The sequence below is a fragment of the Chiloscyllium punctatum genome, chromosome 42 (genome assembly GCF_047496795.1).
Source record: "Chiloscyllium punctatum isolate Juve2018m chromosome 42, sChiPun1.3, whole genome shotgun sequence".
NCBI classification, from domain to species: Eukaryota; Metazoa; Chordata; class Chondrichthyes; order Orectolobiformes; family Hemiscylliidae; genus Chiloscyllium; species Chiloscyllium punctatum.
In genome coordinates, this window is record NC_092780.1 from 8,013,769 (window position 1) to 8,028,812 (window position 15,044).

The following is a 15,044-nucleotide window of genomic DNA, read 5'->3' on the forward strand; positions in this document are numbered from 1 at the left end:
TCACACAGGTTAGGAGGCGGGATTAGGTTGTGCATCAAGTTTGGGTGAGCGGCAGCCAGCAGCTGGAAGTGGAGATTAATTTTAATTTTTTTTGGTCTGGAAGTTAGGAAAATATCGTAAAAATTACTGTATTTGATTCGACTGACAACTAGGCAGAATGGTGAGTGATAAAAAGGGAAAGTAGTCAAAAATATAGTTCTTTTTGCACCGATTTACAGCTTGTTTAATTTGCACATTGGAACGAGCCAGGCCTGACCTGATTAATGTGGCCTTTACTTTCACTTTTAAACCAAGATTTGATATTATTTAAGTTTCATTTTAAACCTTAAGAAGATTCGGGTAATTTTATTACAATCATTAATCGTCTTTCTTCACCTAAAGGGGTGCCACAGGAATTTTAGATCCCTTTTTTTAAAGGTACTAATTCATTAGAGGCTGTTCCACAATAGTATTAGGATCTTTTCTCGATAATAATTTATTTTTCTTTTCTGCATAAGGCTAAAGTTTCCTTTAATTTACTTGCTATGATCTATTTTACCTGAAGAAGCGTTCCTTTAGGATTTTAAGGCCTTCATGTCTGCAGTTACAAGGACATAATGCCCCTGGTACTCACCTTCCACCCTACCAACCTTCGCATAAAATCATCCGCCGACATTTCCGCTACCTCCAAACAGACCCCACCACCAGGGATATATTTCCCTCCCCACCCCTTTCCGCCTTCCGCAAAGACCTTTCCCTCCGTGACTACCTGGTCAGGTCCACGCCCCCAAACAACCCACCCTCCCATCCTGGCACTTTCCCCTGCCACCGCAAAACCTGTGCCCACACCTCCTCCCTCACCTCCATCCAAGGCCCTAAAGGAGCCTTCCACATCCATCAAAGGTTTACCTGCACATCCACTAATATCATTTATTGTATCCGTTGCTCCCGTTGCGGTCTCCTCTACATTGGGGAGACTGGGCGCCTCCTAGTCGAGCGCTTTAGGGAACACCTCTGGGACACCCGCACCAATCAACCACACCGGCCCGTGGCCCAACATTTCAATTCCCCCTCCCACTCTGCCGAGGACATGGAGGTCCTGGGCCTCCTTCACCGCCGCTCCCTCACCACCAGACGCCTGGAGGAAGAACGCCTCATCTTCCGCCTCGGAACACTTCAATCCCAGGGCATCAATGTGGACTTCAACAGTTTCCTCATTTTCCCCTTCCCCCCCCCCACCTCACCCTAGTTCTAAACTTCCAGCTCAGCACTGTCCCCGTGACTTGTCCGGACTTGTCCTACCTGCCTATCTTCTTTTCCACCTATCCACTCCACCCTCCCATTGCCCCCGACCTAGCACCTTCATCCTCTCCCCCACTCACCTATCGTACTCTATACTACTTTCTCCCCACTCCCACCCTCCTCTAGCTTATCTCTCCACGCTTCAGGCTCTCTGCCTTTATTCCTGATGAAGGGCTTTTGTGCGAAACGTCAATTTTACTGCTCCTTGGATGCTGCCTGAACTGCTGTGCTCTTCCAGCACCACTAATTCAGAATCTGGTTTCCAGCATCTGCAGTCATTGTTTTTACCTATGTTTGCAGTTATTTGACTTGACTTTTTGCTCCATTTTACAGTTTGATAAATTTCTCTCTTTTTCTGACCAACCTACTGAATTAAAAACAAATTCAGATTTGTGTAGATTTGCATAACTTCTTGATAGCTTTAGCATGGTGTACTGGTGTATTTCTGTAGCAGAATTAAATACCTCCCAGGCTCTTTAGTTTATCTGCTGTCTTGTTTCTGGAACCATTCTTTTTTGACATCTTATCTGCATTGTCTCTATAAAGCATTTCCCTTCTTCCTTATGCACTGTGCTCACAAAGGGATTCAATTTCCTATTAAGCCCAACTTGTTTTATAAAGTTTTACCGAAACCTCCTTGTTTATTTAATTTCTGTCTCTAGTTACAAAGCCCAGGATCCCATATCCTAAAGCTTTCTCAACCTGCTCTATTACTTATATTTTCTCAAGATATTTTGATGAAAGAATCTTGCCAGGAAGTGCAATGCCATAACTGTTACCCACTGGATTTTATAAACATTTTTCTACGATGCCGCAAAAATTATAGTGTTCTGTAAAATGCTTTTTAAATAATTAATACATTGACTTTAACTTTTTACTTAATCATGATTCAGAATTGTGGTGAGATGGATTCACCCATCAAATGCTGCAGAGGTCTTGTGGCTCCATTCGCAGCATCTGGGCCAGAGACACTGAATTCAAGACACATTCCAGGAATTATTGACCACGGAACAAGTATTCCTGACACAATTCAATTGTGACACAATCTTTCCCATCTGCCCGCTATTGCCTAAAGTATACGTGACGAAATACAAAAAAAAAATCAAGCATTGTAGGAGTTCCTAACTTGTTTTACCTTCTCTTCCAACAGTCGCACATGTCATATAATGGTGGGGCTGTTATGGCCATGCGGGGTAAAGATTGTGTGGCAATAGCAGCTGACAGACGGTTTGGAATTCAGGCACAGTTGGTGATGACTGACTTCCAGAAAATCTTCCCAATGGGTGAAAGGTTATTTATTGGACTGGCTGGTCTCGGCACAGATGTACAGACGGTGTAAGTATGCTGACAGAGATTAGCTGTTTGATCTTTAAGGGTTAAGATGGTACATCTCTGTGACTCTATGTCCTCAGTTAGACAGTAGATTGGCCAGTTCAGGTCTGTCTTGGGTTATCCATTTCAATAAAGGGAGCAGGTAAACCAGTTAGGGATTCGGGAGTACCAGATTTTGTTACCTGTGCTTATTTGAAGGGATAATCTTCCCCAGTTGAATCATGCTATAAAATTCATGTTAGGTGAAGTGATGCTTTGTATAAGCGAAGTACAGTATATGGTTGTTCGCAGCACTGGTATTAAGTGTGAAGAATAGCCTCTTTGGCAAGGTACTGGCCCTCCAGCAAAAGAGACTTTCGAGCGAAGGAGAGTAGAGAGAACTTGGAGAGGTCTGTAGTTCAGGTGACAGAATTTCACAGAATCGTTACAGTATAGAATGAGATCATTCAGCCCATCGTATCTGCACTGTTTCTATTACCTCGTCCTTTCTGATTTGATTTCCCCTAGATTTTCTGAAAAACGCAAGTATTAAAGATACCAACTCACATTGTTGATACTTGACCCATATTCTGCACTGAACAGTTCTAACAGTTCACAACAGAGTTGTCTTATGAGGAGACAGTGAGTAGAAAGGGTCTGTATTCTCTGGAGTTTAGAATAAGAGGTGATCTCATTACAAATATGTAACCTAGAGGCCTTGATCCGATTGAATCTGAGGGGCCGTTTCTCCTGGCTGGGAAGACGAGAACCAGGCCTCATGCCAGGGTCAGGTATTAAAGATTGAAGACAACAAGGGAAGAGAAAACATTTCAAAATATTCTGAATCTTTGAAATTCTTTCTTTGACAGTTGTGGATGCTCAATCTTTGGTCAGTATATTCAAGAGTGGGACTGATAGTTTCTTGGGCAGTGATGGTAAGGGGTGGGATAGGTCTGGAAAATGGAATTCAAATTGGATGACAGAGTAGGTTTGAAAGGCAGCACTCCCGAGCACTCATTCCTTGAGTACACACTATTGTCTACTTAAGGAGGAAACTGTTTCTTTGCTACAACAGTTGTACTTCTGGTTATGTGACAATAAGTATGCTGAAGTAATCATTTTAAAATCAATTTAAATGCAGCTCCCTAAGACGTCATTTAGTTCCTCCAGTGATTAGAGTTACATAAGCTATGAATTTGCAAATTTGATTTTCAGTTTGAGCTGTGTTAGGCGATTCTGGATTAGTGGTGCTGGAAGAGCATAGCAGTTCAGGCAGCATCCGAGGAGCAGTAAAATCGATGTTTCGCACAAAAGCCCTTCATCAGGAATAAAGGCAGAGAGCCTGAAGGGTGGAGACATAAGCTAGAGGAGGGAGGGAGTGGGGAGAAAGTAGCATAGAGTACAATAGGTGAGTGGGAGAGGGGATGAAGGTGATAGGTCGGGGGCAGGGGGAGGGTGGAGTGGATAGGTGGAAAAGAAGATAGGCAGGTAGGACAAGTCATGGGGACAATACTGAGCTGGAAGTTTGGAACTAGGGTGAGGTGGGGGAAGGGGAAATGAGGAAACTGTTGAAGTCCACATTGATGCCCTGGGGTTGAAGTGTTCCGAGGTGGAAGATGAGGTGTTCTTCCTCCAGGTGTCTGGTGGTGAGGGAGCGGCGGTGAAGGAGGCCCAGGACCTCCATGTCCTCGGCAGAGTGGGAGGGGGAGTTGAAATGTTGGGCCAGGGCGGTGTGGTTGATTGGTGCGGGTGTCCCGGAGATGTTCCCTAAAGCGCTCTGCTAGGAGGCGTCCAGTCTCCCCAATGTAGAGGAGACCGCATCGAGAGCAATGGATACAATAAATGATATTGATGGATGTGCAGGTAAAACTTTGATGGATGTGGAAGGTTCCCTTAGGGCCTTGGATGGGGGTGAGGGAGGAGGTGTGAGCACAGGTTTTACCTCTGTTAGGAGATGACAACTGAATAGGAGTACATAATCATTTTAATTGACCTGTTTGGATACACACATGTTCAGGGCGGATGGGACTTGAACCTGGACCTTCTGGCCCAGGGGTAGGAATGCTACCACCATCAAGTGAATAAAGACTTTGGAGATGTGTGAAATGAGGGCACAAGAACTTACCTGCTGTCTCTGAAATGTTGCAATCAAAGTGTTACCCTGAGGTGGGGCTGGAACATGTGCAGTTGATCTGTTAGGCCATAATTAAGAAGAGTAAAATCAACTCGTGTTCCTGCCCCTAGTTGCAATCTGGCATCCCATTTTCTCGAGTTGCTATTTAAATTGAACTTTAGCTGAGACGAGTTTGACTGTCTCTGCCCAGTTGTATTGGAGTAGGCCCTCGCTTTTGGTGTTTGTGATTACTCGGTGAGGCAGCAGAGTGAGAGTGGCACCTGTATAACCATGCCTCCTGTTTTTTTCATTTCTACATTGCTTACGAGCAGCAGTATTGACCATCTGAGCAGTACTTGTACAACTGTGGAGCTTGTTGGAGTACTTCATTAGTTTCCAAATCTCACCCCTCTCCTCCTCCACTTTATCCCAGATCCAACCCTCTAACTTGGCACTGCCCTCTTGACCCGTCTTACCTGTCCATCTTCCTTCCAACCTGTCTACTCTACCCTCCCTACCGACTTATCATTATTACCCCCTGCCTACATCCACCTATTGTCTTCCCAGCTACCTTTTGCCCCCCCAGCCCCAGCCCCATCCCCCTATTTATCTCTCAGTCCCCTTCCCCCTCCACATTTCTGATGAAAGAGCTTATGCCCAAAACGTCAACTCTCCTGCTCCTCAGATGCTACCTAACCTGCTGTGCTTTTCCAGTGCCACATTTTTCGACTCTACTTCAACAGATAGTTGAAAGTCGGCCTTGTTGGGAAATGAGGAAGGTAGAAACCAGGGTTAGCTATTCAACCCATGAGCCTTATCTGACACCATTCAGTGAGAACGTGACTGATCTGTAACCTAACTCCATTCCACCCAACTAGTAGCTTCTTGTTTGCTTATATTTCATACTTTGTTACTGCACCAAAATGTTTTGCATATGAAAAAGAAATCACTCAATGGGAGTTTCCGTTTTCCAAAATTTATTGTTCTTGAAGATCATGGCACTGAATCCTGTGCCAGTCCTCTTTATGTGACTCTGTTAAGTGCAACAATTTGTTTACAAGGTGTTGAATGTAGGAAAACAAGGTACTTACAGAAGACTTGTCAAACAAAAGTTAATATTTTAACTAAGGAGCAATATTAACAGGGATTTCTGAATGGTTGGACAAAGGGATAGATGTTATGGAGGATCTGAAAACAAGAAAGGATGAGAGACAGGAGGTGTTTTAAAAGAGAATTAAAGAGCTTAGTCCCCAGACAAAGGAAAGGCTCAGCATCTAGTGATAGGATGAAGGGACTGGGAAATGTTCAACAGGTCAAGAGTTGGAGAATCACAATAATTATCCTTCTGATTACAACTCTGTGAAATGTCTAAACTGCGTTATGTTATTTTTGGTCTCTTTGAAAGCAGGAAAGCTCTGGCAGTGCTGGTGATGGAACCAATATAATCCCAAGTAGATTATTTTATTTTAATGAGAACTTAAATTTTGGAGTCGACATGGGAGCTGATCAGAAATTTGCCAACAGTCTACCAGCTAACAGACTATTTTTCTTTTGAAAAGAGTTTACATAAGATCTGGTTTGCTCCATTTCCAAATGTATAGATTTCTGCATTTCAGGATAACCCGTCAGATACCACAACAGTTAGTCAATACTTTTTCTGACTTCCTCAGTGCAAGTTGAATATTGTCTCCCTTTATGGGTTAAAGTTATTCACTACTGTTAATGCTTAGTCTCATTTTATTTTCTAGCTCACAGCGACTCAAGTTCAGATTGAACCTGTATGAATTGAAAGAAGGCAGACAGATCAAACCAAAAACATTTATGAGCATGGTCTCAAATCTCCTCTATGAGCGACGGTAGGTTAAATATTCCAAACTCATGATGCAATGGTTGATGTTGTACACCGTGGTATTGTCTGATTCTCCGGTGTGAGGTTGCATTACTAACTGCCACACACAAACATAATGTACAATAAACATTTATCACTCTATAATTGGTATTGTATACTATAAGCAGCTTATGTAAAATATACAGAGTCCTTATTGGTTTTTGAGATCTCCAAAACCTAACTCCTAATAACAGATAAGGAACTATTGTGTCCTGTAACTGATGTGATTTACCAGTGTGGTCCTGCTGAGGGTGGGGTTGAGCTATACTGCTATGGATCTGCCATTGGGTGCTGCAGTTGTCTGTCTGAACCGGGACATTCAAACTGTATAATAGGGCCCTATGTTGTACACTGTCCCTCAATTGCCTTATTCAACTTGGTGAAGCCTGGGTCCCTGTCTCTTATAACAATGCACTTTCATGTGTGGACTTGTTTTCTCATTATTACTTTCAACCTTCACAGATTTGGCCCATACTATGTTGAACCAGTGATTGCAGGTCTTGATCCAAAAACCTACCAACCATTTATTTGTTCGCTTGACTTAATTGGCTGCCCAATGGAGACTGAAGACTTTGTGGTTAGTGGAACGTGCGCAGAACAAATGTATGGGATGTGTGAATCCCTTTGGGAACCAGACATGGTGAGTACTACTTGTCTCTTTGCACTAAGGCTTTCGCACTTTGACCTGTTGATTGCCTGAGGTGAATGCAAAGAATGCTAGTTTTGGATGTAAATTTGCTGATCTGGAAAGTTCATTTTCAGATGTTTCGTTACCGTACTTGGTATCATCATCAGTGAGCCTCCAGTAATAATGTTACCTAGTATTGTGACAAAACGTCTGAAAATTAGTCTTCCAGCTCAGCGAGCAAACTTCCATCCAGACCTCAAACTGAGCTACAAATCTTTCAAAACTCGCCAATGCTAGTTGTATTTTTTCTGTGAATACACTTTCTGTCTTCTTTGAGGACAGCATGGATCCAATTCTAAAATAGTAGCATTATCCAATCTTCAGTCTCAGCCGTGTGGTCATCTCTGTGCATTGCTATTATTCTGACCTTGTGGGAAGGATTAATTGAAAACAAGCCTTCAGGATTAAATGGCACGCCTTCCAACAAAAGATGTGTTTAATTTAGCACCAGAATGATTGTCAAACGGCTGAGCTGGTACTGAACTTCACCTGCATTAGGATTCTTTTACAGCTGACCCTGTATGTGCTATGATACTTCTCTAAGTGCTGTTCCCTATCCCCTAGCCTGATGCTCTCTGTTGCTGAAGGCAATGATTTATGCTGAGAAACTTTCACTGAGACTGTTACTTTTCCAGTACTTAAGAGTCATAGAAATGTACAGCATGGAAACAGACCCTTCGGTCCAACCTGTCCATGCCAACTAGATATTCCAACCTAATCTAGTCCCACCTACCAGCACCCGGCCCATATCCCTCCGAACCCTTCCTATTCATGTACCCATCCAAATGCCTATTAAATGTTGCAATTGTACCAGCCTCCACCACATCCTCTGGCAGCTTATTCCATACACGTACCACCCTCTGCGTGAAAAGGTTGCCCCTTAGGTTTCTTTTATATCTTTCCCCTCTCACCCTAAACATATGCCCTCCAGATCTGGACTCCCTGACCCCAGGGAAAAGACTTTGCCAATTTACCCTATCCATGCCCCTCATAATTTTGTAAACCTCTATAAGGTCACCCCTCAGCCTCCGACACTCCTGGGAAAACAAACTTGTCATTTTCTTATGAACTTGGACAGTCTGTGTTGAGAAAACATTCACTTGCCCTGATCTTGAACCAGTTCCCATCCCACCAAGACAGGAGCATTGAGGCAATAGCACTGTTTCTAATCACTTATACATCAGCTAAATCCAAACAGACTTGGGATCGAGCTTGAGACTTTTGTGAATTGTATGGCTCAGTGATCCATCAGATGGTATCTATTACCAACTAAACCAGTAGACAGGTATGGAGTTGTTATATCTATCACAAGAATGACATTCAATATTTTGTTAAAAGGGGACTGCTGTGCTACAGGTATGAAATCTTGGATGGCTTAGGCTGTCTGTTTTCATAAAATATGCAAAGGTTCAACAGGTTCCAAATGCTATTTCAGTGCATGAATAGCCAGACACTGGACCTCTATTCTAGGTAACAAACTTTTGAAGGGCATGAGGTGGCCTTCCTAGGGGTACTCTACTGCACAACTGAGTGCTTCCTCTGTCCCTTTGAAGCAAATCAAATGCACCCATTTGGGAAAGAAATAACAGCATTTGTGTTCTATGCTAACATACCAAATGAATGTTTCCATTTTAGAAACCAGATGATCTATTTGAAACCATATCTCAGGCTATGCTGAATGCTGTGGATAGAGATGCTGTATCTGGTATGGGTGTCATCGTTCACATTATGTAAGTTTGGAACATTCTGTGCAGTTAGTTACAACTTGACTGAAAGTTAAGTTTCAGTTTTTGCAAATGCTTTCCATATGTGTTTGTTTAACATAAGCAGGTTAATGACTGTTTAACAAGACTGGTAAGGACAAGCCAGGGAACTATAGACCAGTGAGCCTGATCTCGGTGGTGGGTAAATTGTTGGGAGGGAATCCTGAGGGCCAGGATGTACATGTATTTGGAAAGGCAAGGTCTGATTAGGGATAGTCAACATGGCTTTGTCCGTGGAAAATCATGTCTCACAAACTTGATTGAATTTTTTGAAGAAGTAACAAGAGGATTGATGAGAGCAGAGCAGTGGACGTGATCTGTATGGACTTCAGTAAGTCGTTCGACAAGGTTCCCCATGGGAGACTGATTTAGCAAGGTTAGATCTCATGGAATACAGGGGAGAATTAGTCATTTGGATACAGAACTGGCTCAAAGGTAGAAGACAGAGGGTGGTGGTGGAGGGATGTTTTTCAGACTGGAGGCCTGTGACCAGTGGAGTGCCACAAGGATTGGTGTTAGGTCCAGTACTTTTCATTTTATTTGGATGTGAGCATAAGCGGTATAGTTAGCAGATAACACCAAAATTGGAGGTGTAGTAGACAGCGAAGAAGGTTACTTCAGATTACAACAGGATCTTGATCAAATGGGCCAATGGCCTGAGAAGTGGCAGATGGAGTTTAATCTAGATAAATGAGAAGTGGTGTATTTTGGGAAAGCAAATCTTAGCAGGACTCATTCATTTAAAGGTAAGGGCCTGGGAAATGTTGCTGAACAAAGAGACCTTGGAGTGCAGGTTCATATCTACCTGCAACTCCACTTTCAAGGAGCTATGTTAGTGAAGGCAGCTTTTGGTATACTTTCCTTTATTGGTCAGAGTATTGAGTACAGGAGTTGGGAAGTCATGTTGCGGCTGTACAAGACATTGGTTAGGCCACTTTTGGAATATTGCATGCAATTCTGGTCTCCTTCCTATTGGAAGGATATTATGAAACTTGAAAGGGTTCAGAAAAGATTCACAAGAATGTTACCAGGGTTGGAGGATTTGAGCTACAGGGAGAGGTTGAATAGGCTGGGGCTGTTTTCCCTGGAGAGTCGGAGGCTGAGGGGTGACCTTAGAGGTTTATAAAATCATGAGCGACATGGATAGGGTAAATAGACAAAGTCTTTTCCCTGGGTTGGGGGTGTCCAGGACGTAGATCTCTTTTATATTTTCCCCCTCACCCTAACTCTATGGGGTAACAGGTACTTATGTGGAATGAGCTGCCAGAGGAAGTGGTGGAGGCTGTTATGATTGCAACATTTAAAAGGCATTTGGAGGGATATGGGCCAGGTACTGGTAGGTGGGACTAGTTTGGGTTGGGATATCTGGTTGGTATGGACGAATTGGACCGAAGGGTCTGTTTCCGTGCTGTACATCTCTATGACTGTATAATGGCAGAAAGTTAGTTTCATATGTATTAAAACTGTGCTATCAAAAGTATTTACACTGCTGGGTTGCAAGAAGGCAGTGCATGAACAAAATCAATCCATTTGACTTGCTGGCTGATAATAGTTCATAGGGAAGAGAATTTGTGATATATATCCATGTATGTGACTTAACCAAGTGTAAGTTTGAGTTAGAGCCCTAGTGAGATAGATGTGTGTGTAATAGCTCCTTCTATAGGAGATAGAAGGATAAGGGGTGGTCTGAAGTAATTTTGTGACAATGAAGGGATGTGTTAACAAGGAAGCTCCTAAGATGCTTCATACAATCAACTTTCCAGTAGACTCAGTAACTTGGCCACTAATGAAGGTTTGTGGAAGAAAATAGAGGTCTTTGTAATGAGGATGCTAAAATTTCCATGTACAAATCATAACAACAAATGAACAGGATGCTTTTAAATCAGCCATGATCCTATTGAACCTTCCAGTTTTGGGAGGTTGAATGGCTTAGCCCTGTTCCTATTTATGGTCTTGTTGAAATTGCCAGATCAAAAGGAAGACTTTTTAAAAATAAAACCAGGAAAATAACTGGTATTTTCTTGTTTTGATCAGAGGTGAAAGGCTACAGTAATCTCTTCTAAAGGGTGAAGTGGAGGACAGCATATTAGAAAGGTCAGGCAGGCTGGGCATTGTTGACTGATGGACAGATTGGAGTGGTTGCAGAAGAGTCACAGTAGTTATGTGAGGATTGCACAAGACAGAGGAGCATGCACTATAACAACAGATCTCTTAACAAGAGTAGATACAAACAGTAACAGAAGCTTTTTACATGTACAGTACTTAATTATTGCACGTTATTCACTAAACTGACTCAGAGGATAAGATGACTAGCCAAAGAGGGAAGATTGAGTAGATTAGACGTGTTTTCTCTAGAGATTAGAAAATAAGTAATCTTATCGAAACGTAATGTTCTTGACAGTGCTATGAGACGGTTTCTCCTGCATGGGGAGCCTTAACTTTAAGGAGCAAAGTCTCAGAATAAGATTTTTAAGAACTGCAATGAGATAGAATTTCTTCATGTAGAGAGTGAAGTTTTCCTGGGCTTGCAGTGGCAGGCATGGAGATGGTGAGGTAGTCCAGAACAATTGGAGATAGGGAGCCACGTCATGACGACTCCTGACCCAACTCAGCTACTAGGAAAGCTTTAAGTGTGGGCAGTCATTTACAGGTTAGGAGCCCTTTAGTTTTTAAAATCTTTTCAGTTTCAGATGTGCACATAAAGTCTTTTGCAGCGGGCCCAAATGTTTATTGCAGAAATGTATCTGAAAACCAGTTGGGTCTGACATTTTCAGATAAAGGATCTCTGACTTGTACAACAGTCAAGGCCCCAACTGGGGCAGTTTTCAACAAATGCCAGGGAAATATCCCAGACCCAGCAAGGGCTATGTCTGTGGTAGTTAGCTCAATGGAGCAGGCTGTAGGATAGTCAGAGCTAGGTTCCAGGAAAAGCTACATGCACAACCTGAATGATTGCTCCACCTTTTACTCCATCCCTTAGAAACTTTGAATTGGACCTGATCCATACCTCTGAAGGCATGGCTATGTTCTGGCAGCCATATCATGGACCCAAGAGCATTAATGGGTGCATTCTCCATGGCAAAGCCTCTACCACTTAGAGGCCACTTGCTAGTCAGCATTCTTTTTTGACACAACAATATGGTTTTCCTCATAAACTGATATTCTTATTTATTGTCCTGCGGACTACAAGATGAAAAGTTTTGATAAAATATCTTTCTTCAACAATTCCAAAGTAAATAGTTCAGGGAGCTGCCAACCTCTTTAAGAAGTGAGGGAGGAAAGACAGGAAATCCTAGGTTGTTGGTAAGTGTTTAGAATCCATTATTAAAGATGAGATTGTGGAGGATGTGGAATTGCATGGTAAAATAGGGCTGAGCCAGCACAGCTTCGTTAAGGGGAGGTCATGTCTGACAAATCTGTTAATTCTTTGAGATAATGAACAAGTTAGTCAAAGGAGAGCCAGTGGATGTAATCGATTTGGATTTCCAGAAGGCCATTGATGAAGTGCCACATAGTAGGCTGCTAAATAAGACAAGAGCTCATGCTGTTAGGTGCAAGGTGCTGTCAGGGATAGGGGATTGGCCGACAGGCAGAGAATGGGGTCTTTTTCAAGATGGCAGCAGGTAACTAGAGGTTCTGCAGGTGTCAATTGTGGAACCACAACTATTCACATTTTACATTAAAGATCAGAATGAAGGAACTGAGGGTGGTGTTGCTAAGTTTGCAGATGACACAAAGGCAGGTGGAGGGACAGGTAGTGTTGAGGAAGCGAGGAGGCTGCAGGACTTGGACAGGCTAGGAGAATGGGCAAAGAAATGGCAAATGGAATACAATGTGGGAAAGTGAGAGGTTAGGCACTTTGGTTGGAAGACATGGTATAGACTTTTTCTAAATGGGGAAAGGCTTCAGAAGTCTGAAGCACAAGGAGTTGGGAATCCTGGTTCAAGATTCTCTTAAGGTTATTTTGGTAGTAAGGAAGGCAGATACAATGTTGGCATTCAAAAGGGCATTACTTCAGGAGCAGAGATGCATTGCTGAGGCTCTGGCTGTTTGGAATATTGGGAGCAGTTTTGGGTCATATGTCTAAAGAAGGATATGCTAGTGCAGGAGGTTAATAAGAATGATCCTGGGGATGAATGGCTTGTCATACTTTGAGTGGTTGAGGACTGTTGGTCTACACTTGAAATTTAGAAGGGTGAGGTAGGACCCGATTGAAAATTACACAGTAATGTGGGTGTGGAGAAAATGTTTTCATTTGCAGGAGAGACTAGGACCAGAGGGCAAAGCTTAAGAGTGAAGGGACGATCCTTTAGAACGGAGATGAGGAAGAATTTCTTTAGCCAGAGGGGGGTGAATCTGTCGAACTCATTCCTGCAGAGAGCTGTGGAAGCCAAGCCAGTGATGGTATTTAAGACAGGAGAATGCAGTTGAGAAAAGATCGGCCATGATTGAATGATAGAGCAGACTCAATGGGCTGAATGGCCTTATTGTCTGGTTCCTGTTCAGTTCGTTGTTGTTCAGCTCCGGAACATTTCATTCAATCAAGAAAGACAGTGAGTATAGAGTCATAGAGTTAAACAACACAGCATCGGACATTTCGGTCCGACTTGTCTGCACTGACCAAATGTTCTAAACTAATCTAGACCCATTTGCCAACATTTGGCTCATATCCCTCTAAACTCTTCCTATTCATGTACCCAAGTAGATGCCTTTTAAGTGTTGTGATTGTACCCACCTCCTCTGGCAGCTCATTCCATACATGCACTGCCCTCAGAGAAGATTGCCCTTCAGTGTGTCTCAAATCTTTTCCCTCTCTCCTTAAATATATGCCCTCTGTAAGCCCCAGCCTATTGAGCCTTTCCCTATAGCTCAAACTCTCCAATCCTGGCATTTCTGAACCCTTTCAAGTTAAAAAAACATCTTTCCTATGGAATCATTTTCTTTGACCTGTCCCCAGTCTGAATGAATTTGCTGTAATCTGGCAAACTGCTTCAACAATAACCTGACAACTTCCTGCAGATGTATTAATGGCAAAGCACTTAATTAAGACGAACAAGCATAGGTGTAGGGGGAGCATTGTTTTGTTTAGATCAGCATGATATAGAAGTAGGCTATCTGGCCCATTGTGCCTGTCCCCACTCTGAACAGCTCTACAAGTGCCAGGTTTGGCCTGAGTGGTACTGAATACTAAGTTTAATTACTGTATCTCCACACCTCTTTCCAAATATACCCAGTTCCCTTTTGAATGTTGAAAATCTGCTTACACCACTCCTTTTGTATGCCAGATCATGACAACTAACTGGCTCGAACATAAACCCTCTGGATCCTTTCCCAGCTGGATTATCCTCTGACTGCCAGGCTTTGTTTATAATGGAAGAGGCAGTCATCCTCCTTGTTACATTCTATTATCTTACCTGTGTTTTCTTCTTTACAGCGAAAAAGACAAGATCACCACCAGAACATTAAAAGCTCGTATGGATTAAAAGCAAAACTTCTGTAACCAACTTTGCAATACAATGTTTTTGTTTAATTGTAGTTTCTCTTCTGACACACCTAAGATAGCAGGAGATTGTCAGTCAACCTAAGAATTTTAATGGAATAACTTTTCATATTCTGTTCAGCAGTCATTGAGTATTCTGTTTATATGATGTGTGTAATTCAAAAATAAACTAGTTATATAACAGAACATCTTAAGTACAGAATCATTTAATATTCCTCTTACCTACTGAGTGTGGTATGCCATAAAAGTATGTTGATTTTTATTTACAAAGCAATCTTTCTTTGGAGTCATGGAAAAAAAATTCAAAGCAAACACCCAGCCACAATTTTAATGGATGCACGATAACCCATTGATGCTGTTTAGATATATGAAAATATAACTTATAATCTTCAAGCCTTCCAAAGTACTTTACGGCCATTGAAGTACCTTTTAAAAGTTGTAGTCCTCTGTTTTAATGTAGGGAATATGACAAGCAATTTGTGCACATCAAACAAGCGATA

At 42.4% G+C, this 15,044-nt stretch overlaps 1 protein-coding gene across 1 annotated transcript; it reads left to right on the forward strand.

The window, feature by feature from the left end:
- Window positions 1–15: 15 nt before the first annotated feature.
- psmb3 (proteasome 20S subunit beta 3) lies at window positions 16–14,730 on the forward strand. The gene is made up of 6 exons (XM_072561351.1): window positions 16–160; window positions 2,432–2,616; window positions 6,454–6,561; window positions 7,056–7,233; window positions 8,917–9,011; window positions 14,479–14,730. The coding sequence occupies exons 1-6, from the start codon at window positions 158–160 to the stop codon at window positions 14,525–14,527; spliced, it is 618 nt and encodes a 205-aa protein (XP_072417452.1). The 5' UTR covers window positions 16–157; the 3' UTR covers window positions 14,528–14,730.
- Window positions 14,731–15,044: the final 314 nt, after the last annotated feature.

Bases quoted from the DNA above. Each gene is read 5' to 3' on its own strand.
- psmb3 (XM_072561351.1), top strand. The intron at 6,562-7,055 runs GTAGGTTAAATA...CAACCTTCACAG, and splicing joins AATCTCCTCTATGAGCGACG to ATTTGGCCCATACTATGTTG. The intron at 7,234-8,916 runs GTGAGTACTACT...TTTCCATTTTAG, and splicing joins CCCTTTGGGAACCAGACATG to AAACCAGATGATCTATTTGA.